Below are 24,722 nucleotides of genomic sequence, written 5' to 3' on the forward strand. Positions count from 1 at the left end.
ATTACACATTAGAGCAACAAAAATGAAAGCTGCAGAAAACGATGTAAACTTTTAATAGAAAGGGATTATGTAAACCCTGATAAATTCACTTTATGCAGTATTATGCAGCCATTAAAATGGTGTTTATAAAAATGTTTATAATAATACGGGGAAAGGTTTAAATTTTAAGATATAACAATTGTGTATATAAGATGTTAAGTAAATAAAAATGCTTTGTAAAAAGACTAGAAGGAAATAGATCAGCACTGATGAGATTATCGATGATATTTAGAGAGGCGATATCAAAGAGTGGATAAGCATATCAGCTTTGAAGCCACACAGACCTGAACTGGAATCCAGCATGACCACTTAGCTGTGTGACTTTGGGCTGACATAACCTTTCTTAGCCTCTGTTTCCTCCCCTGTGAAGTGATGATTAATATGAGCTTCCTTATAGGGGCACTCTAAGGATTAAGTAAGATAATATATGTAAAGGACTTTGCATAAGGCCTGGCATATGGTACATGCTCACAGAAGGGTGGCAATTATTAGTATTATTATACTTGCGCTTTCCATAATGGAAGTAATTTCATAATGAGAAAAATATTTGGAAAAACATACGAGCTGTTTTCACTATTTACTTTTTTTTTCCTCCTTGAAAGAGTGTACAAAGGGGGTGAGGGATGGGGAGCATCTGGTTAACTGAAGATTCTGGTTCATTAGGGTTTGCTGCACATAATCTTGCAGCTGTGATGCAATGCCCTTCAGCACTGGGCCACATTCGGGGTATGGCATTAAGAGCACAGGTCGAGAAGCTGATGGCCAATCCCACTGTGGTCTTACCACTACTGCACTAATGTTTAGCCACTGATTTTCCTGATCAGTTCTTCAACTGCCCAGTGTGGTCAATGACACCTGTCTTCCTGGTTATACAGAGTTGTTCAGAGACAAGACATGGTGGACTGGGTGAAGATGCTTTGAAAAGTAGGAGGGGCACTCTTCCATGTGAAGGGCATTCCTCTCATGAAGCGTGAATGGCAGGGCTGGGGGTAGGATAAGCATTTACCAGGGTTGAGATTGGCGAGGCCACACTCTCCACATCTCTCAGGCCACCCCCTCAGCTCAGGCAAATGACATTGGCACCAAGGGTCAGCAAGACAATTTAATGGGGGCTCCACAACAGTCCCTGTTTGTTCTAGTCCTGACACATTTCAACTTCCTTTCTTTCAGGAACAATAGGACGAATGCATTCTTTATAGCAAAGGACCTGCCATGTGTGCTACAGTAAAGACAAACCTCAAAAGAACCAACCAATACTAACATCCTCTCTCTTTCTGAAGGTGTATGTGTGGGGATGGGGCAGGAGTCAGTATCCTTATAGAGTATAGTTTCTGGCAGTGTGTGTGACATCTTTGTTAAAATATTTAATCTTCTATGTTAAAGACATAATGTTCATGTCTGGGACTCTAAGGAAGAAAGCGTGTCCTGCTAAACCCTGCGTGTTATGAACTTGCCTCATCCAGGATCCTCCACGGAACCCTCCTGAGAAACAGAAGCCTTCATCCTCATCTATAAATAACACAGAGCATGTCGATGAGCCATAAAATATCTTGGGGCATTAAGTGCCATCCACCAAGTAGTCTTCCTAATAATGAACATTATACAGGTTAAGCCTTTTCTTCCCCAATACTTTCTGATATGATTCTAGCTTGAACTGTGATCTACATTACGTTCTGATCCATAGAGCCCACATTTAATTAGAACTTGTCAATGTGCTAATGGCCCCACCACTGTTCCTTGATTTCCACAATAAATTCTGATACCTGTGGGTTAGAGGCTGGAAAGGGCGCTGTGCTGACTTCTGGATACAGGCTACCATTTGCCCTAACTTAAGGATGCTCCTCAACTTCTTCAGAAAGAACATCCTTCTAGGTTGTGCAGACTCTAGGGTCTGATATGAATCACAACAAATGAACAATCTTCAACCAAAGACATTGATCAATTTATGAAGAACGTTCCTCTGGTTTGAAAAGGTGAGTAAATGTTGAGAAAAACCCAGTTCCTTTGAGCTGGACACTTTCTCCTGAGAGTTAAATCAACTGGCAATGAGCTAAAGCTTAAAGATTGAGGTCAAGAAATATTTGACTCTAAGAAAAGAAATAAGATGATGGAGGTTTGAAGCCCTCTGGAATCTAGCAGTTTCTATATCATTTCAACAAACACATGTTGATACAAAGATGAGTAAGGCATGATTCTTACCCCCTCTAGGAGCTTAGAATCTAGTGAAGAGAAATGCAATTGAAGCTATTAACTTTAATACAAAGCAGAAGGAGAAACAACTTTGGAAAAGTACTAATGCAGAAGGGAGAAAGAGCAAAGTGTCAAAGTTGATTATTCTGAAGCTACTCTTTCAGCCTAGAAGCAGCTCTTTAAACAGCCAGGAAACCAAGTAGGCACCTCCCTCTTTATGCCCTACTGCAAAGTTGGTGCAGCCCTCCTTTTCTTTATTATAGACCCAAGGGAAAAGTTCCAATTTAATAAGAGACAAGTTGATTTTTCCTCCAAGAGGCTTCCCCTGGGTCCTAACCACAATGGGGCCTGGAAGAGAAGGACTCAGGAGCACGTGGTTCCTCAGGGAAAGGTGACATCTTCCAGGAAGGAAAAAAAGAGTTTTGCTTATGGAGACAGTTTTTTGTCTATGCTGAAAGCTAAAAATGGCAGAAGAAAAACCTCTTTCTTTGAGCTTCAAAGTCCAGAGTATTTTCCATCTCCTCACCTGAAATAACTTCCTCTTTTTTGAATCCCTCAAGGTCCAATGGAAGATCCACTTCCTCTAAGAGGCCTCCCCTGACATCTGGGCCCTCTTTCATACATCTTTTAACTCCAGTGGCACCTAGAATTTGACCTCCTCAGTTAGCCCTTAGCAGACTGCCTTGCAGTGTCCATTATATGGCAAAGCTTTCCCATTTACAAAGCTTGGTAGATATCACCTCCTTTGAATGTCAAAATAACTGCCGACTCAGTTCCATGCTCCTCTCACTTTGTAGTGGAAAAGTGTGCCCACTGGGGTCAGCAGACTGGGCAGGGAGAGGTACTAACTACCACTTCAGAACATCCTAGGTCTGTGGCCTTGTAGTAACTGTTACTATAAAATGCAGGGTTGTTAAGGAATCACAGATAATATTTATAGTGGACCATTGCTCTATTCTTATCTCAGCCAACTTGATTTTTAAGTGTCTGGAGAGCAGAGACCAATATCCCAAAAATGCCTGGAGTTCTGCCTTAAACAGAGTCAGCGCTCAATGAATGAATGAACAGGCACCCAAGGAGCATTAGAACACACCAGTCTTTTTCTGCCCAAGTCCCATCCATTCTTTAGTCCTCCAAGATGGCGACTGGAGAGCCAAAAAGGCAGTTCAGAGAAGAAATTCTTAGGGAGAGAATTTCTAGGCAACTTCCAAAGGGAGCATAAAGCCCAGGTGATGGAATCAAGGTCCACGCCAGCCAGCAATGAGAAGATTTCCTGAGCAGGCAGCATGGCCGGCTCTTGTGCCAAGAGCTTGACTATTCTGCCTCCTTTGAAAACCCATTACCAAATCATGGCAAGCAAAATTTAATTTTAAAAAGGGAAATGATTTATGTGCTACAGGAATAAAGAAGTGACAGAGGCAGGAAAGCTTGCATACATTTCATTTTTTGAAATTAGACCTATAATTTTTTCATTAAAGGAGGATGCCAAGTTGGGAAAGCCAATGCATTCTAAGCAGAAAATTACAGAGAGGTGTATAATGAAAGTCCTGTCAGCATCACAATCCCATGTCTTAAAAAGAGTCCATGAGAACACAGGGCAGTTTACTACTGCCGCCTTCAACTTCTAAATAGTTTCAGCTCTAAAAGGGCTCTATATTCATATCTGCTTCTTTGATGAGATGGAAAGCCACCAGGAGATGGGAGCAGGGAAATGATTACTCTAGCTGGTGTGCTGAAAAAAGACAAAAGGACAGCAAGGGCTGAAGCAGGGAGATTGAGAGGACAAGAGAGGATAGTGGCTGGCATTAGAGTTTCTTGATCCCAATCCAATGGTTTTCAGATTTTGAATCTTTATGGTCATTCCTTTCCTAACCACTCCCAACACATACGAATGTCTCTACATCCTACAGAACCTGTTGTACATTCATTATGTAGAGACCTGGTGGTCAGTTATCTGTTTCCAGTCAGCCTGATCTCAGGAAGTCTAAAAGATCTTTCTGAGCTGGGTCCAAGCTGAGAGGCAGTCTAGTGTAATGGTTAAGGGCATGGATGCTGAGCCAGACTGTCTAGGTTCAAATCCTGGTTTTAGCACTTGCTAGCTGTGTATTGTTGCTGTGCTTTAGTACTTACCTGTGAAATGGGGGCGAGCAATGATATTAACACACAGTATGCAGGTACCCATTCATTCATTTAACCAATATTTATTACACACCTAACTATGTGCCAAGTATTGTTCTGGTCCCCAGGCACATAGTTGTGAACAAGAAAAAATTTCTCCACTCTTAAAGAGCTTACATTATTGTATGGGTGGGGAGAGAGGATACAGACGATAAACATGTAAAGAAACAAAATAGGAGTTAATTTCAGATAGTGATGAGTTATAGGAAAATAATTATACATTGGGTGATGGGATAGAACTGGACTTGTAGAAAGGGGAAGGTCAGAGAAGACTTCTCTGGGGAGGAGACATTTGAGCTGAGGCTGAAATGATGAGAAGGAGCCAGACCCATGATATCTGGGGAAACACATTCCATATAGAAGGACAAACAAACAAGTATTTCTGGAATTAATGGATGTTGAATGAGTTTTAGTGGCAAATGATACCTCATTTTCCCTAGCAGTCTGTATAGATATAAAACAATTTTGTGGGTGTTTTTTGAGGAACCACTACGGACCCTATATGTGGTTAAGGTTGTATTGGGTGGTGCAAGAGGTACAAGAAGATTCTTATACTTAACAAATGAGTACTTAAGTAGTACTTACCATGTACCATCTAAGTGCTTTAAGTCATTAACACATTTAATCTTCACAACAACCCTGTGAGGTACGGTCCACAGGTATCCCACATTTTGCCAGTCTCCTCCCCACATACTACATTGTGAGCTCCTTAAGAGCGGGAGATTTTTCTGTCTTATTCACGACTGTGTGCACCGGGACAAGAACAGTACTTGGCACATAGTAGGTGTGGAATAGATATTGGTGAAACGTATGAATGGACAGGAGCATACTGTGTATCAGGCACTGTGCTGGGCTCTAAGCATCCCCAGACAGCCTTACCTACAGTCCAACGAACTTAAATCACTCCAGTTCCCCTGACAGGATATAATGAAAGAGTTGAGAGAGAATCTTTGTTTGTCAAGAGGATTTTAAAAATCAAGTGAATATAGACTTATTCTGAACCTCATTCCACCAACCCTACCCCTCATTAGCAATTTGCCTGTGATTTTTCAGTGACCTGCCCCTTCTTGCAGTGTGTTTGTGGTTTTTTTTAATTGATAAAAATATCTGTTTCACCCTAGAGAGGAATATGTTGATATTACTAGTGTAATGGGATATAACTTTCTTGCTTTTCTAGATGAAATGCTAGGTGAAATATTAGCCAATATAGACACAAATCCTTTCTTCTGGGGTGAACAAGAGTTTATTTTACCTGTGAGTCCAAACAGTTTTTAATAACCCATTGAGTCCACTCAGCTACAAAAGGAGTTCAGAGTTATTTTAAAATATCCTTTCAAGTTCCAAAAACAGAAATCCACTAATCCTACTGATTCCATATATCATGACTCTGTAAATTAATTTACAGTAGCAATATAAAAATTCTCTTTATTAACCTCCAAGAGAGATGGTACCCTAGCTTCCAATGCCTCTGCCCAAGGAGGTCTGCCCTGCAGCCCTCTTTGGGTCTTACTGTCCTGGAAGCCAAGGCCATGTGTTAATCATTACATGTACTATAGAGCACATCTGATACACCTCTACCAGCAGATTTATTTGGGTCTGGTTTACTATTTTGTATGATGAACATAACATTCTCTCTGTCCCTACTCTGGCAGCACATGCAATAAAGAGGAGGTACCAAGAGTGGTCTTGGTTAGACCATTCTCTGATGAGAAACAGAACCTCTAGAAGATTTCCAAGACAAAGCAGTCCTCCAAGTGGGATCTCTGAAGGATAAGGTCTTCTGCATAAACAGCAACATACAAGGAGCACAACTGCTTTCCCACTTGGCCTCAATTAAAGAGAAGCGTCTGCCTTGTCATCGTTTGGGAGATGGGTGGGCACCACAGGCAGGCAGCAGAAGCCTGAGTGTGGATGGTGGCCAGAACAAAGCCATTTGATCACTGACATCCACTGTGACCATGAAACCTACTTTGGCAAGGAAAAAAATGTTTACTCACTTACAAATTCCCATGATCCTTAACAAAACAACTGCCTTTCCTTTCATTTCCAGCAAAACACGTGATGTTTAGAGGGGAAGAGGCAGAGTCCAGCTCGTCCTTTATGGTTCAAAATAATTTTATACATCCTGAGTTTTCTTTCATAAAAAGTCAAGGTTTCGTCCCCTCTTCTGTTTCCCTCCCTCCCTTTGCTTTTGCTTTTGTCTATAGCGTCACCATTTCTCCCAACAGGAAAATGGAAAGGGAAAGTTCAGTGCAGAAAAGCTTCTTTAAAACATATTGTAAAAACTAGAAAACTTTTCTTTTCCACTAAGGTTCTAGTTAGAGCCTTGGAGCCTTAGGGAAATGGTTCCTCTGTTATTCAATGAGCAAGACTGGTTTAGATGACTGCACGTTGTCCAAGGCCTAAGATTCTAATAGAAACAGTAGGGAGTCTTCATTTATCAAGAGGATTTTTTTTTAATCAAGTGAGTACAAACTTGCCTGAGCCTGGCAAGTGGGCTGTTACTACTGGATTTTACAGATGGGACAAATGACGGACCTTATGTCACTTGCCCATTGGCACAGCAAATCGGACAGTTGAGGCTTGATTAAACCTGGGCTATTTGCCTATGAGCCTAGCACTCTTTTTACTGTACCATGCTGTCCCACCGCTCCCCTCAGCCCTTCAGCAGAGTATATGTTTTAATATTGACGTAGCGAACTTCTCCATGATGATCAGAGCTCATGGTTTTTGTGTGTGTGTGTGTGTGAGGAAGATCAGCCCTGAGCTCACATCCATGCCAATCCTCCTCTTTTTTGCTGAGGAAGACCAGCCCTGAGCTAACATCTATTGCCAATCCTCCTCTTTTTTGCTGAGGAAGACCGGCCCTGAGTTAACATCTATTGCCAATCCTCCTCCTTTTTTTTACCTTTTTCTCCCCAAAGCCCCAGTAGATAGTTGTATGTCATAGTTGCACACCCTTCTAATTGCTGTATGTGGGACACCGCCTCAGCATGGCCCAACAAGCGGTGCATTGGTGCGCGCCCGGGATCCGAACCCAGGCCGCCAGCAGCGGAGCAGGCGCACTTAACCGCTAAGCCACGGGGCCGGCCCCAGAGCTCATGGTTTTTAACACATGGACCAAACACCAAGATGACAGTCCATCTCATCTCTGTTCTTTTCAGGTAAATTACCACATCCTTCCTTTAACCCCATCCCATTCTTTGGTCAAGAAAACACACACATACACACACACCATCTGCCAAAGAACCTAGAAGCACGACTTCTTATGTCTCTTTGCAATTAAAAACTCAGACCAAAATAAACCATATCTTTTATTATTTTTTTAATCAACCTTATCTTAATCCATTTAGGCCCACCCACCTTCCAGGACTGATTTCGTCTCATTTATGCATACTGGGTCTGCCTGACATCTCTCTGATAGAAGCCAATACCTTCAAGTTATCCATTTATCTACTGTACTGTGCATGCCTCTGTTTGGATTTAGCTGTCAACACTTCACACATGTGAAATCAATCTGTGTGATATTAATGTAAACATTGTGCATTACAAACTGGTGGACATTTTATTGTTCTAACAGGAAAAATAGACAAAATGTTTGCATGTGTGTTTTCTCTACAGCATAGACAATAACACAATATAAATGACAGAATGTGTTTTACACAAGAGGAATAAAATTATAAAAAGAGGTAAAGGCAAGGTGGGAAGCTGTCAGAGAGACCCTTACATTAGGCGATTCTAACAGGACAGCGGGGGCGGGATTATACATAGGGTTAAGATTTTTAAGAAAAAAATTGTCATTCATAATGTCACTTTCCCCTCGTTATTATAATCTCATTTCCTAATTGCATGCGCAATACAACCAGTTTTCATAAAGCTTTAATGGAGAGTCCGTTGCTTTAGTTTTAAAAAGAGTCAATTCTCTTGTACTAAGAAAAGAGCACATTGCCTTTAAGAGCTTTGTAACTGACAAGATGGAAGAATTCCGGCAGGATGTCGAGGCTGAAGCTTTTCCATCACCTACCATTAATATGATTCAATTTATGCTTATGTCATAGGTTTAGACATTGCACAGTGCTATAAGCAAGGAAGGGACTTGAATAAAATACAGTGAAGAAAGCAGATGGTATGCTATCAAAACCCTTCAAGCCTAAAATAACCTTTCCCAAGTAAGGAGGATAGTTAATTAAAACCAGGATATATTTACTCTATTCTGAATATCTCAATGTAAATAAAAATCAAAATGACACTACTGTAATGTGGAACTAAATGATGAAGTTTCATCTATTCTATTTTTTTTTTAATAGTTTCTAATCAAACTTTTCATTAAATAGCTTCATAAAATTCCACGGAGAATTTATTTACAGGGACTCATTGTAGATTTAAAAGCCTTACTTTTATTGTTCAATTAAACTTGTTATTCAGTGGACAACATTAAAACAATGGGGAGGGGGAAGATGTCTGAGTAGCTGGGCAAGGCTGTCACACAGAGCAAAGTCCATTTTTAGAGATGAACCCTGGGAAGGCAAGGAAGCTGTATAGCGCTCGGAGAAAATATGGGGCAGGACTGCCCAAGGGGGAAAGCCCAGTTCCAGTTCTAAAGCCACCATGTGGGTTCGTCCCAGCCCTGGTCCACCAACTTACATTCATATCCCGCTGGTAGAGAGGGCATCAGGCCATTTACTAAGGGAAAACAAACCTAAGAGAGGCCAACAGTTGACCCAGGGTGAAGGCAGCCATTCTTAACATAGAGAATTTTATAATCCAGATATTTCCAACAGTTTTCTATTAGCCTCTCTCTCTATCCTTTAAAACCAGATCCAGTCCTGCCTTTTCCATGAGGCCTTCCCTGACCCCTCTCCATAATCACCATCTCCAGCCAGGCCACCTCCCCCACCTCCCAGCCCACTGCGAGATTCCTACCACACTTGCTTTCTGCAACACTCACCAAATACTTAATCATTGACTTTCTTGTAACATTAGTTAACCTTTCAGGTGCGTTAATCCTGTCTTCCCCAATTGGATTTTAAATTCTCAAAACAAGCAAGGACTGCGTTTTATTTATCTTTTGAACACCCTCAACCACCCCCACTCCATAATCCCATTTAACAGAAGAAAGCAAAAAATATATTAGTTAATAAAATAAACATTATTTAATCATAGAAAAGCAGACACTGTCCTTTTGAGAAGGGCCTTGGAGGTATTTTATGGCAATTTATGAATTTCGTGTGTCAAGGTGTAGCTGCTAAATGCTATAAACTCTTTGCCATCAGCCCCACCATTCATCCACCTGGTGATATGGCTAATAAAATTTGATTTTTACAGCCTAGGCATACTGTTACCTAAATTACATTTGACCAATTACTGAAGTCACCAAACGTGTGGTACAGAATATATACTGTGTAGAAAATTCATCTGTGGGCCCCCTGGCACTCGCGGTAATCTGACAGAAGTGTTTCAGTCATCTGGCAGTGTTTAATATTAGGAACATTTGTTTAATGCTAGTCACTAATTAAATTTATGTTCTTCCACCAACTGTTAGCTGGTTGGAGAAACCCAAGCCCCTGTTCTGACAAACCCCTTAACCCATGTTGATTTCAAATACAAGCAGTTGGAGGTTTAAAAGAGTGTTCTCTGGAAATTTAGATGTGTGACCAAAAGTGGAAGGTGGGGGAGGGATGCCGGTGAGGGTGTTCAAATTAGGTCAAAATGAGCTGTTTTTGTTACATACTAAAGTGAAACACTATAAGAAGTACAAACTATTTGAAGTACACACTTAACTGAAAAACAAAAATCTAATATTCTGATTATTATACTAGCCATCTAGGAGCTCTTTAAAGGTAACTTTATTCCAAAAGAAAATTTCCACTTTAAGAGGCTGGAGAGGAAAAAGAGCATTAAAATTAGCTATACCAGAAGAAAGTTCAGGAAAACATTCAAAAGTCAGATGCTTGTGTTTGTGAGAACATTTAAAACTAATTTAGTAACTCAACAACCATTGTGATTGCTGCTAAATTGGAACTTCTTTCTATTACCAATTCTGGATGTAACAGCTTTGAAACTCAATGACTAATAACTCTTAAATTAGCCAAAAAGGTTAAAACATTTTTTCGTTGTATTACATTGTGAAACTCTAATTTTGAATACTCTTAAATGAAGGAAAGCATTCTTTCAGTTTTATTTTGTGTCAGGAATCCAGAGACCTCTTGAGCAGCAAGCAGGATGGGCAGTCTGGGAGTAGAGGATATGGAAGAAATACTCCAAAAAGAAGTATTGAAAAGGGAAGATTATAAATGCTGATCTGAACAGAAAGTATTTTAAAAAATGTATTGGATACATTCATCTACTTGAATAAAAAGGTTATTTGAATATTAAAAATATGACAACGTCTTCTTCTTGGAAGAAGGAAAAAATAACTTGTATAAACACTATTACTCTCTTACAGATTGATAGTTATTTGATAAGCCAGAGTGTGAAAGGCATCTGAAAAAATGGTTTGTAAGGAAAAAAAAAGTCATGTCCAATGAACTTAGATCCCCTTCCTCTCTTGCTTCCCTTCCTTCTTAAATCATCAGATCCCATCCCCTCCTCCTCACCCCTCCTCTGCCCATACACCTACTTACGATATCCCTCCCACAGCTGCTACAGGTCTGTTGGAATCATGAATAATCAGATGGGAAAGGCCACAATGGACTCCCCAAACCATGCCGAGGCCTGTAATGGTTAAGTACAATAATCTGAATCTGAATAATCCACAAACTAAGAGATCCTTGGGAAAACATTAGCCAACAGGATAAAGGAATGTTCCAGCTCAAAGGAACCCTGTGCTCTCTCTAGGCCAGAGGTCTCAATCTCTTCTCCATGCAAGTACTCATGAGGGATTCAGCATGGCTCAGTCATCACACGGTCACTCTGGTGGCAATTCCAGCGAAGGGGTAGGGGCGAGGGTGTGGGATGTTCATGCCTCTGTAAGTATAGGAATTTCCAGGGAACATGTGTAGTTTGATAAAGTACCCAGGGGGTATTCTGATATTCTGCTTAGCCTGTTGAGAACCACCGATCCGGTCCAGCTTCTTCAACAAACAGATGAGAAAGTGAAGATGTGAGAGATGTGATCTTGGCTTGCCTCCAGTCATTCATTGAATCATGCAAGGTCTCCTAAACTGATGTTGTGATATCTATCTTCTCCTCCTTCCCTTCTATCTATAGAGACACATGACCAATCAGCCAAGCAAAGATGCAGATAAAGATAGGTGTGCCCACCATGGATGGATATATATGTATGTATACATATGAAAAAATTCAGGGGCATGGGCATCTATCTATCTATCTATCTATCTATCTATCTATCTATCTATCTATCTATCTATTCACCTTATACTACTGAAGTGGTTACAACTGGTGCATTTTTTTCAGTTACTTATAACACTGAAAAGGGAGTGATCAGTTAAACAAAAAAATCAGTACCTGAATAGCCAAAGCCTTTTAAGAAAGCACTAGCACAAAGGCTTCCTTTCCCAAAGTCCAATTTCAAGGTCGACCAAGCAACTTCAGACTCTATATTGAACAACAAATTCTAAATAACAATCTTTTACCTTGGTAAACAGAGGCTGCCAAGGAGGCAATGACGCCTTATGCTGCAGTAATTTGGGGGACAGGAGGGGTGGAATGGCACATTGGGCTGGTGAAAATAAGCCCCGTTCCCCATTACTGCTCTTCACAAGAACTGAAAACAACTGGACACAGACGCACAAGTTTCATGTAGGGAAAAAAAAAAAACAACTCACCAAACTCATCGCATATACTCTCATTTTCTATGAGAGTTGGGTGGTCAAAGGTGTCCCGACAGTACAGGATCTGAGGGTTCTTGCTGACCACTGCAATGCCCCCCAGGGCTAACGCAAACTGGTCTGTTAGAATTGAAGACGGCTTATCCTGGATGCGTTTCAGCATTGAGCGGTACCGGCAGTACTGAGGGTAGCTGAGAACTATCACGTTCGTTTCTTCCTCGTCCTCCCCTGGACAAATGAGAAAACACTTCCATTACCCTCTTCCCTCCAACAAAGAACTGTCATGGCCGTGGCACAATTTCAATGATCACTTCTGGTTTTGTACCAAAAATGTAGTCTTCAACAAGACTCTTATACCAGTTCATCTTATCACAGTCAGGCTAATGCCAGTATCCTCCCAGCCCCACCTCACCAATCCAGTTCCACAGAAAAGCCTCAGGCTGCCCGCAGAGAAAAGAAAAAGTGGAGAAAAGAAAGAGTGGGATGACCCTACAGACAGATGAAGCAATGCTTGGTCACCATCAAGCAGCAGAACCAAAAAACTGTTTTGAAAGAATTTGATATATATTTTAAGCATTAAAGTCATCATCGTAGGAAAAAATCAGAATTTTGTTGAGTTTTTTACACTTATTTCCATAATCTGGTATTGCTTTTATTTTGGATTATGTAGTCTTTCTGAGCTTGAAGGCTCTGAGAAGGCCATCTGGCCCCAGAGAGATGTCCACAGGTCTAAATAGCATCATCATCTGTTCTGGTGGTCATTAGTGCTGTTCAACAAATATTTCTTGTTCTCTTTATGGACCCTGTGGAAAGACTGTGCTCCTCAGCTTGGACTCAAGTGGCTGTGTGACTTGTTTTGGCCAATGAAATATGATGGAAGTAGGTGGCTACTTTAAGAGCCAATGTATAACTGACCACACTCCTTCCCTTTGTTCTGGACATCTGTAATATTTCAGGTAGTGGCTACTCTGACAGTCTGGGTCTTGGAGTGAGAATAACATGGAGCAGAGCCCCTGGTTGATCCTAAATGGACGTATAACATAAGCAGAAAATAAACTTTTGTTATTTTAAGTGAGCCTGTGATTTGAGGGTTATTTGTTTTTGCAGCGTGATCTATCTCAACTTGATTAATACATCCACCTCTCCACCCTCCCCATCCCATACCCCGTATCTTCTAATGTTCCTCAAATCCATCTGGTAACTTGGCACATCTCAGAGCACCACACTGAGAGGACTCCCCAAGCAACCTTGTGAAAGAACTCCATCAGAACCAACTTAACTCAGGAGAACATTCCAGCAACTTTAACGAAGCTGCCTCTAATAATGATCTTAATGCTGATTTACACCTCACTATATTAATGCTTATTTATAAAAACCAGATTCTGCATGATGAATCTGTCCTTCATCTTAAGCTTGAGAAATGGCAAACACCCCCCTTTGGTAGCTCACCACCTGCAAAACGTCAAGCCGAATTTAGGCTCCATGATCCAGTTTGATATCACTCTCTATAAACACACCATCAGGGCATTTGTAACCAATTCCCGGATATGTCACTTGCTTATCCAAAGGGAAAATACTCAATATTTTGAGCCCTTACCATGCTGTAGGGAACTGCACACGACAGTTGTTGAGGATAGCAACATTATCGTGGCCATCTGGTAACCAGTGGGAGACGAATGAGTAAGGACAGAACATAATGATGGAACATAACCAGTACCAATGGAAGGTGTGCATGTGACCTTTTCAGATAGGAGGCCAATACCCAGATGTATTTCTAATTATGTTCACTTAGTTCCTCAGGCTGGAGGTTTCTTCAAGAATGGAGATGTTTAGCTGCTTTCAAGATGACATCTTTTAACAGTTTACGTGTCTCAGACTCCTGCCTGGTTTGTGGGTAGCCACTTTGTCAGCTGGCACACTTAATTAAAAGGAAATATGTTTACATTGAAGGCAAGTCCCCAAACGAAAAGTGGTTTTGAATGCTGATCCCCTATGTCCCAAGACACACCAATCTGAGATTTTTACAGCAGACCAACACACTACTTCACACATTGGGTTCAAATCTGTGCTTTCTATAGAGTTGAAGCACAAAAAGCTTTAGTGGAAAATATTCACCAAATATCATCAGGACTCTGGAGTGTCTAAGTGCTATTTGAAGAAGCAGCCCCCAGTGTGTCAATTGTATTATTCAACTATTATTATTCTATTTGTCCAAGACATTGAGGATGAGAGAGAGGGGTATAACCATGAACCCCCAGGACTTACTGCCATATGCTCAGCACCTAATACCAACTCCTGTCAATAATAAATACTGTGCAAATGCTACGATAGCTTCCAAAATTCTATCTTGGTTGTGCTGTTGGCTTTCTGTGATGGGGGGAAGTTGCACTAGTTTCTCCAAGTGTTGTTGAAATGACATGGAGAGAGTTGTGCTTTTTAGGTTGAATGAGGGCAAAAGAATTGATGCTTTGGAGTTAGTTTTATAGCAGAAGACGTCACCTGGATTCTTGGGACCACTTCACTTCCTTCCTATCCCTTCATTCTCCTTCTGTTTTTCTCTGACCATTTTTCATGATGATGCCATCTCTAACCTCTTCCTAATTCTCTGTTCTGGATGGAATTAGCTCCCTGGTTATCTTTGGTGCTTAGAAATGACCTCTTTCTCTCTCTCGGTCTCTCTCCACCTCATCCTAGCTTGAAACACTTATCCCTCTTTTTCATGCAGTTCCCAAAACACTAGACAAGCCATGAATCCTTCTCTTTCTGTTGGAAGAAAAACAGCAAGTTCTCTCTGATCTTAAGTCATGGAAACATGTCCTACGATGACCATGCATTCGGGAGAAAATCTCTCTAAGAGTGCTTCTGGGATTGCCCACATCAGAATCACATAGCCTGCCTCTAAAAAGGCAGACTCCAGGGGTCTATCAAGAACCACTGACTCAGAATCTCTAAGGCTGGGGCCCAGGAATCTACATTTTTAACAGGCTCCCAGGTAGCTCATGCACATTAAACTACCTCTGAGTGTGAGTTTAGCTTTTTGCATAGACTTACAGTAAATTATTTAGTTTGGATTTTGATATCTCTCGATAGATAGATAGATACACAGATATAGATATTTATATATAGATATAAATATATTTATAAATTCATTTTCAAGTATATGCTTCTATCCAAACCCCTATATATTATATCTAGAACAGAATACAGGACCAAATTCCCTTCTCTTTGCCTCTTTCCTAGGATTGCTGCAGATGTGAAGACAGCAAACGAAAAAAGCCCTCTTAACCAAAAATATGAGGGACTGAGGGACTGTTTTCCTGTTTAGAAAGCAGAACAAATACTACTGCAATTTCTGGTACGAATAATAAAACACTATAATTTACAACAGTCTTTCACACAATGTATCTCTTTTGTTCCTCACAATAATCCTACAAGTAGTAGCATTACGACTTGTTAACATCCCCCAATTTAGAGATGGGAAAACTGAGGTTCAGACACCCAAGTGACTAGTCCGGGATCTCAGAGAACTAGAAAGTGATGAAGAGGAGACTACAACCCAATCTTTTAACTTCAAGCTTGATGAGCTTTTCATTATGACCAAATGTCTCAAATAATAATAATAACAGTAATAATAATATTAGAGATTTAACTAATTTACAATATTAGGGATGAGAATGGTGGCCTTTGACCAAGTAAAATACGAGACTTCTCTTTCATTGAGAACTGTAGAATTCTGCCAGTTATAAACCAGAATTATTCTACTCTGGTTAAGTTGGCTTGTTATAATTTTGGAACACTGCAATTCCCATTGTAACAATTTAACATTATTGACACATCTTTCATGTATATCAACTTTCTACTTTCTACTCATGTGATAGGAAATAAAGCCAACTTGAGCTGGTACCAGCCCAGAACCCCTGCCCTTCGTTAACCTCTTTCCACACTAAGTGGCTGGAGGCACAGCTGGGACCTGGTCTAATGTGGCAATGCTTAGTGATGCCAAAATAAAAATTATGATAACTTTGTTGCTTATGAATAGACCCACCCATTTGGACCAGAATTTTGGCATTGTTTGGAGAGAGGCAAATTTCCAACCTTACAATTGGATATTCCCAGAGGAGTTGCCTTTAATATTTACAAAAACCAGAGAAAGCCCCTGAGACCCTCAGGACTCCTGTGAAGGTGAACAAAGCATTCCAGTGAGAGTCAAGAGAAGATCCAGAGTAAAGGTGAGACCGTGAAGAACCAACAATTCATCTAGGTCGAAGTTTCACTGAGCGAAGACACCCTGAGTTCTTCTTTGGAGTCTAGGCAGACATTTATTTAATTGGAGAAACACTGTCATTCTCAAGACAAAGTATGGTCACCTTAATATGAAAGGTATGTATAACAGAGGGTAAAATGATGAGTTTAGAAGAGCTTTCCAGATCTAAAATTCTATGATCCTATAACTCCCTCCTAAGCCTTTGCATTAAATTAACTTCCTCCTGATACAACTACAAAAATATTAACTTGTTCAACAGCTGTCATATTTTATTTTGCCCTAGTACACTAAGAAACAAATAAAGCCAAACAACTCTTTCGAGAATTCTTATTTAAATTCCTCAGCTACTTCTTTCCTCCTTATGCATTTCATATACACATAAACAAACACTCCTATGCAAAGTTACCCATGAAACAAGAGCTGCCAATAAACGCTGTGTGCGACATTTCTCCCTTTCCAATTCATAACAGGTCTAGTAGACAAATCTAAGAATGAATAAAGAATGGATAAACTGCACCCAAAGTGTTCCTGGAACAAAGATTTTCTTTCAACCACACCCACATAGGAAAAGAAATCAAAGTGTTACCCTAAGGAATCTTCCTCTAACACACTCTGGTCGGTGGTAGTTGGTTGGGTTATATATACATTACTTGATTTCTGTCAACAGAAAATGATCAGCAATAAATTGCTGGTACCAAAGACTGAAATTTTAAACCATAATTATGCTATTCTATTAAAACGTCATCTCATTCCTCAATTCCCCCTCCACGAAAAAAAAGGGTGAATGTGCCTGTTTTAAAATGAAATATTCAAAGGGAATAAGAGACCCCAAATTACTCAACCTCATTTCAACTTCAGTGAAAAGAACTTCGCCTATTAAAAGTTAATACCTAAAGTACACTGCTTGTAATGCTCAACCAAAATTACTCTAATCCTGTGCTTATATCATAATTACACGTTTTGTTAACCTCTCTCAATGTCAATTTTTCACTTATTTATATATTTTCAAAGTCCAAAACAGAATTCCACAGAGAAACTGTAATTATAATGTGAGACTCCACCCAAGCTTTTCAAATAGTAACTGTATACCATTTCTTTAATCCTCAGAATTGGGCTGGGGGTGGGGAAGAGGTGGGGGGAGAGGGTAAGAGCAGGCATTCATTCTGAATAGCACGTTGCTCAAGTAGTCTTTGTACAAAGAGAGATGCATGAAATAGCAAACACAATGAATTAATGGAGCATTGACTTTCAAATATCCATAATGTTATTTTCTTAAATAGATAATGGTGGCCAAATGCACAGAAGGCTGAAAACATAAATTCTGGAGGAGAAATTTTCTTTTATCTCTTACACAACAATTTAGAAATGTAACTTTCTTTTTCATTCATGGGGGGAGGAGAGAAGGCTTGTTTCGGAAACATCACACTATTATGCTTACTGAAAACCACTATAATCTACTTCTAACATCAGTAAGCTTTAAAAAAAAAAACCTTAAAAAAACCTTCGTACCGGGATTTTATAGAGCCTGGTGGAAAAAGTATGCATGTTCCTTCCTGCACCTAATTACCTCAACTGAAAAATCTGCCAAGTATTTTGCCCTTTAGTTCTTTTAATCGTATTAGGGCAAATGCATTCGGATGCCAATAGAAACAAACATTTAAAGATTTTCACTTAAAAGATTCCAAATATGTATGAAGGCTACATTTGAGACACAATGTCCCTAGTCCTTCAAAGACAAAATAAAGTGTTTTTTTTTTCCAAGCAAATATGAATTTGCTCACGTTATAAAACTTGATGTCTAGTTTTGAGACAATTTAAGTAAAATAATGTCAATATGAGACGCTCCTACAATGATTTATGCTTCTTTCTGTTATTTTATTACATTAGACATTCCTTTCTCAAAGCTTTATACTTTTCACTGTGCTCCTAGCAACCAACCCACGGCAAAGCATCAACTTTATATACCTGGCACTATTCCAATTCTTACTGCTATTGACAATTATATTGAAGTTTCCATTTAATTGCTGCTCTGTTGTGACACTGAATATTTGTCATAATTAGGCATTTCCTATTTTCCATCCATTCATTTTTGATTATTACTGAAAATGAAATTTTTTTATTCCAGAAAACCTAAGCGTGAAAAATCTACAGATAAGAGTAGCTACAGCTGTTACTATCATTACCAACATTGTAACATGCAGCATAAAAAAAAAAAAAAAAAGAATATAATTTCTCGGAAGGTAATTTTCCTTTCAGTCTAAGTGCTCTTATTCATCTTACAGTTACTCAATGATTTCCTGTTCTAATTACAGGACATTATACAGAAAGACATTTGTAAAAGGAAAATGCAGCAGTGCATGTGACTAAATAGCTTGAATTGGTCGAAAATGTTTAAAATTCCAAAGTTGTGTCTCAACTTTATCAATTCCTGATTACAACTCTGTGTAAATGCGTAATGTGTCCCACCACATTTCTAAATCTCTCTTAAGGCAGTCAACGTAGTCCCCAAAGTGAGTACACATCAAAGGGGAAAATACATTTGCAGTTAAACTGATGTTTCAGAGTTGGGGTGGGGGAAGATCAGTTGCATTTTTTTTTTCCTTCATCAAAGCTGTTAAATTGGAGGCATGCCAAGACAAGGAGTGGAAAATATTAATAATAAAAATAAATTAAATGCCTGATTAAAAGGGAGAGAGAACAAGATTCCATCCGGAATAGAAATGAAAATGCCACAACCTATTTCATAAAAACATACTGTGACGTAAATTACACATCAGTATTGCACTGTTGTGGTTATTTTGAGAAATGGTTTGTACTGTAAGTCAGCTGGTGCTGCCCCACCCTTAATGATTTTGTAATTCTCTACCCAGTAGGCAAGTGGGGCAGCCCTGAGATTGCTAAGACAGAAAACAGACCTAGCCATACAGAACTGGCAATAAAAAGATAATGTACTTTTAACATAACAGAACAAGAAGATTGGCTTTATTAACTAAAAAAAACTACTTTAAATGGTCCCCAGCTTGCCATTTGTTTTGATAAATGGAAAAACAGATCTTCCCAGGATAAGCAACAAAAACATCACTGGAGGGAGAACTTATAAAAAGAAAATGTGGGAAAATATATCAGTGCACAGTTGCAAATGGAACAAAGGATATTTCAAATGCAAAACCCAGGGTTTTAACCAGCTGTTTCCAAAAGCAAGCCACTTCAAATAGATGGACACAAAAATAAAAATATGTATTAATATGTTAATATCAGTTTTTGCCCTTACTGTTGCTTCATGACTCAGAAAAGAAAACAACACAAAGCTAAACTAAAAGCAAACACTGCCATCACTCCAAGGAACAAATGAACCCACTGGGAAGCCAGCCAGCTCCACCTCCAAGGTTCTCCCAAATGGTCACTGAATTCTAAGCCACATTCAGGAGCCACACTAGATTTCATCTTGAGAATTTTGCATCTTATTTCCATATGGCTCATCTCAGCCAAATTTAAATGTCACACAAGACAGGGATTATGCAATAAGTATATCTACTGCTGAGACCACATGGCCACACTGACGCATAGGTAAGGTGGTGACTACATTCGGGGTGTGATTCAAAGGGGCCTGATCTACCTTAACTTGCTTCCCCTTCACAGGGTTAACTGTTAAGCTACAGTCAACCATTCACTTTTAGTATAAATGAGTTTTTGCATCTGAAGCAGAAAATATAAAGGACCCATGAGAACACGAGGGAGCCATGGCTTAGACAAAATTTTCCCTACTCTAAAATTACACCACAAGTTTTCTCAGAGATTAATTTATGCATTTATTTATTTAATAGTGACCCAAGTAAAGCCATTATATTGGATTTGAACTTAAACTCAACCCTCTCTTGGTTTACAAGGAGCTATAACTAAGATCCAATCAGCCCCTATAGTTACCATGACAAAGTTGCTATAAGAGAAGGAATCTTGACCATCATTAGCACAACCAGCCTTAGAAATCATAACTTCTGCCATCTTTCCCTTTGGAATATCTACATGGCTTTTTATTTTTCAGGTTTCATTGTATGCCTGCTGTCATTGCAAGAAACACAATTCCATTACTGCAGCAGCTGTTTAAACCTTTGACATTTGAGAGACCCTCTTGAACCCCCAAACTGATGAATAAACCTAATTAAGGCGTGATACTGAACAGATCAATAGCTAAATGATTAACTTCCACACAGTAGTCTCTCAGCATGTAAGATCCAAATTTGTGCCTTAACAAAATGACTCATCACTATTTGCCATGACTTTCATGGATGTGATTATTTCACAGTCAACACAGATCAGGCTAAATCTCATAATTTCCAACATGGTTTATATCAGGGGAAAAAAGTGTGTCTGGAGAACTAAACACCAAACAGTGTAGGACTGACTAATATTGATTACCTAATGCCTAGCATTTTGAAGGCATTCTATACATATCTACATATACACACACATATATATAAAATGAATGGTATGGCTACTTTCATTAAAACTGTGTTGCCATTAAAAATAATAAAATTAAATAATATTTCAGGTCATGCAAAGATGCTTCTGTTAGACTCAGTGAAAATAAGGAAGGTATGAAATAATATATTCAGCCCCATGGTTTTTGTTTAACAGCATTACTGAAATATAATTCACGTACCAGACAAGTCATCCATTTAAAGTGTATAAGCTTTTAGTATATTCACAGAGTTGTGCACCCATCACTACAATCAAATTTAGAACATTTTCATTACCCCAAAAAGAAACCCTGAACCCTCCCGCTCCCACATCTCCCGACCCCTCACCAGTCCTAGGCAACCACTAATCTACTTTCTGTCTCTATAGATTTGCCTATTCTGGACACTTAATGTAAATGTAATCACACAATATGTGGTTCTTTGTGACTCACTTCTTTCACTTAGTACAGTGTTTTCAAGGTTTATACATATTGTAGAGTGTATCAGTATTTCATTTCTTTTATTGCTGAATAATATCCCATTGTATGGATATACCACATTTCATTTAACCTATTCTATCAAGTGATGAGACATTTGGGCTATTTCCACTTTTTGAGTATTATGAATAATGCTGCTATCAACATTTGTGTGCATGTTTTTCTGTAGCATATGTTTTCATTTCTCTTGTGTATTTTCCTAGGAATGGAATTGCTGGGTCATATGGTAACTCTAGGTTTATGCTTTTTCTTTTCGTGAGGAAGATCGGCCCTTAGCCAACATCTGTTGACAAATCTTCCTCTTTTTGCTGAGAAAGATTAGCCCTGAGCCAACATCTATGCCCATCTTCCTCTATTTTGTATATGGGATGCCGCCACAGCACGGCTTGCTGAGCAGTGTGCAGGTCCACGCCTGGGATCTGAACCCACAAACCCCGGGCCACCAAAGGGGAGTGCAAAAACTTAATGGCTACGTCACTGGGCCAGCCCCTATGTTTACCCTTTTGAGGAACTGCCAGACTGTTTTACAAAGCAGCTGTGTCATTTTACATTCTCTCCAACAATGTATGATGGTTCTGATTTGCCACATCCTCAGCAACACTTGTTATTATTTGTCTTTTTGATAGCAATCCTAGAGGGTGTGAAGTGGTCTCCCATGTTGTCTTGTTTAATGCTTAAAAATCGTTAACAGTCAGTGCCTCTAGGTTGGGAGATTATCTGCCATTCTTATTTTCTCCTTTGTTTGCCTATATTTTACCTGTGCAATTTTTTAAAAGATGGAAACATCTGGCAAATATATGGAATTTCAAGGGATCTCAGATAGTCAAAACAATCTTGAAAAAAAACAAAGTGGGGGTACTCACACTTCCCTATTTCAAAACTCAGTACAAAAGCATACTGGCATAAGGATCAAATGTGATTGAATAGAATAGAGAATCCAGAAATAAACCTTCAAATATATGGTCAATTGATAATTGACAAAGGTGCCATTCAATGGGGAAAGGACAGTCTTTTCCACAAATGGTGTGGGTAAAACTAGATATCCATAAATAAATACTGCAGTTGGACTCTTACTCATACCAGATACAAAAATTAACTCAAAATGGATCAAAGACTCAAATTTTAAGAGCTAAAACTACAAGACATAGGGGAAAATCTTCATCACCTTGGATTCACAATGGTTTCTTAACCATGACACCAAAAATGCAGGCAACAAGAACAAAAAAATAGATAAATTGGACTTCATCAAAACTTAAAAATTTTGTGGACCAAAGGACACTATCAAGAAAGTAAAAAGACAAACCACAGAATGGGAGAAATTTGCAAATCATATATCTGATAAAGGTTAACATCCAGAATATACAAAGAGCTCCTACAACAACAAAAAGACAAACAATCCAACTTACAAATGGGCAAAGAACTTGAACAGATATTTCTCCAAAGAAGTTATATAAATGGCACATGAAAAATTGCTCAATATTATTAGTCACTAGGGAAATGCAAATCAAAACCACAATGAGATACTACTTCACACTCACTAGGATGACTATTATTTAAAAATTAAATAAAAACAAAAAAAAACCCAAGTGTTGGTGAGGATGTGGAGAAATTGGAACCCTTGTACATTGCCTGTAAGAATGTAAAATGGTGTGGCTGCAGTGGGAAACAGTCTGGAAGTTCCTTAAAAAGTTACATATGGAATTACCATATGACCCAGTAATTCCACTCCTAGGTATATACCCCAAAGAATTGAAAACAAGAACTCAAACAGATACTTGTACATCATTGTTAATAGTAGCATTATTCACAAGGGCCAAAAAGTGGAAACAACCCAAGTGTCGGTCAATAGATGAGCAGATAAACAAAATGTGGTATATACACAGAATGGAATAATATTCAGCCATAAAAAGAACTGAAGTTCTGATACATGCTACAACATGGATGAACCTTGAGAACATTGTGCTAAGTGAAATAAGCCAGACACAATAGGACAAATAATGTATGATTCTATTTATATAAAGTATCTAGAATAGGTAAATTCTTACAGACAGAGAATAGAATAGAGATTGCCAGGGGCTGGGGGGTGAGGGCAAGGAACGATGAGTTATTACTTAATAGGTACAGAGTTTCTGTTTGAGATGATGAAAAAGTTCTGGAAATAGATAATGGTGATGTTTACCCAACACTGTGAATGTATTTAATGCCACTGGATTGTACGCTTAAAAATGGTTACAATGGTAAATGTTATGTTACCTATACTTTACACAATTTAAAAAAAGAGGAGGACTATTTGGCAGGGGTTATATTTTCTATGTGGATGCACTCTTAGTTGTTTCTTGGGAGGAAAGGAAAGGTCTCTCCAATCAGCAGCTAAAATATAAACTCCCGGAGGGCAGAGAATCAGTGTCCTAATTTCTTGTTATCCCTCCTGGACCTTTGAAAGTTGACAAACGTAATTGCCTATAGATAGTATTGCAATAAACATCTGCACCTTCTGTCAAAGAGTAAAAGCAGTCATGTCATTAGTTCACCCTAGGCTCTGGACCAACAGCTCTTCCTAAAAGGCAGAACGAATCTGGAGAAAGTTACCCATCAAACAGTGCTGCGGTCATAGGCTGTCAGGCCTTTTTAGATGAAGGGTCATGAGTTTAGGCAGTCATCTCATTTTTCTTTTTTTGGAATAATCTCACCACTTGAGGAGTCTGTGGACCACCTCAAAGTGCTGAGCCGTCTCCAAACAACTGCACTGACCTCAGAAGCTCACATCCTAAGCTGACGAGAGTTGTATAGGTAGTATTGTTTTCTTTCATATTATTATAGGGCTTCGAGTGGCTTAAGAAGGAAAGGAGGGCAAAGGCCTCTTTCTTCCATCAGTGGCTTATCTTAAATCAGTGGTCTTCAAACTGGTGAACCCTTACCCAGAGGGTCCAGGAAGACTTTCATAGGGGGACCCTCTGGGTAAGGGTTCACCAGTTTGAAGGGTATAGGAATGGGACAGATCCTCAACATCTATATTACTCACTCCTCAATTCATCTCCCTGAGAAAGAGCCTGCATTCGATACAGCCAATCTCCTCTTTACCCATCTCTCATCCCTAGTCTTATTATGACTACTAAAGAGAAAAATCAAAATAGTGGTTTCAGAGAAGCCTCCTCCATTGATACATGAAGGCACCTTAAACCATAGGCATTTGATCTTCCCCTTCATCCACCTAATTCTGTTGCTTGGCAGTAGAAGTGGAGTACTTTGGCCTGTGTTAGGATGTCCGAATTCAGAAAAGCCAGAGCCATAAAGATTAATGATGCTG

The 24,722-nt window shown here is 39.3% G+C and overlaps 1 protein-coding gene across 1 annotated transcript in view; it reads right to left on the reverse strand.

Annotated features, from left to right (window-relative positions):
* Window positions 1-24,722, reverse strand: part of ARID5B (AT-rich interaction domain 5B) — a 175,173-nt gene that overhangs the window by 77,968 nt on the left and 72,483 nt on the right. The window contains exon 4 of the mRNA XM_004427094.3: window positions 12,195-12,425. Within this exon, the coding sequence (XP_004427151.1) occupies window positions 12,195-12,425 (231 nt within the window). The remainder of the gene's footprint in view (window positions 1-12,194; window positions 12,426-24,722) is intronic.

This window comes from Ceratotherium simum, chromosome 6, assembly GCF_057802395.1.
Source record: "Ceratotherium simum simum isolate JZ-2026a chromosome 6, ASM5780239v1, whole genome shotgun sequence".
In the NCBI taxonomy this organism is placed as follows: Eukaryota; Metazoa; Chordata; class Mammalia; order Perissodactyla; family Rhinocerotidae; genus Ceratotherium; species Ceratotherium simum.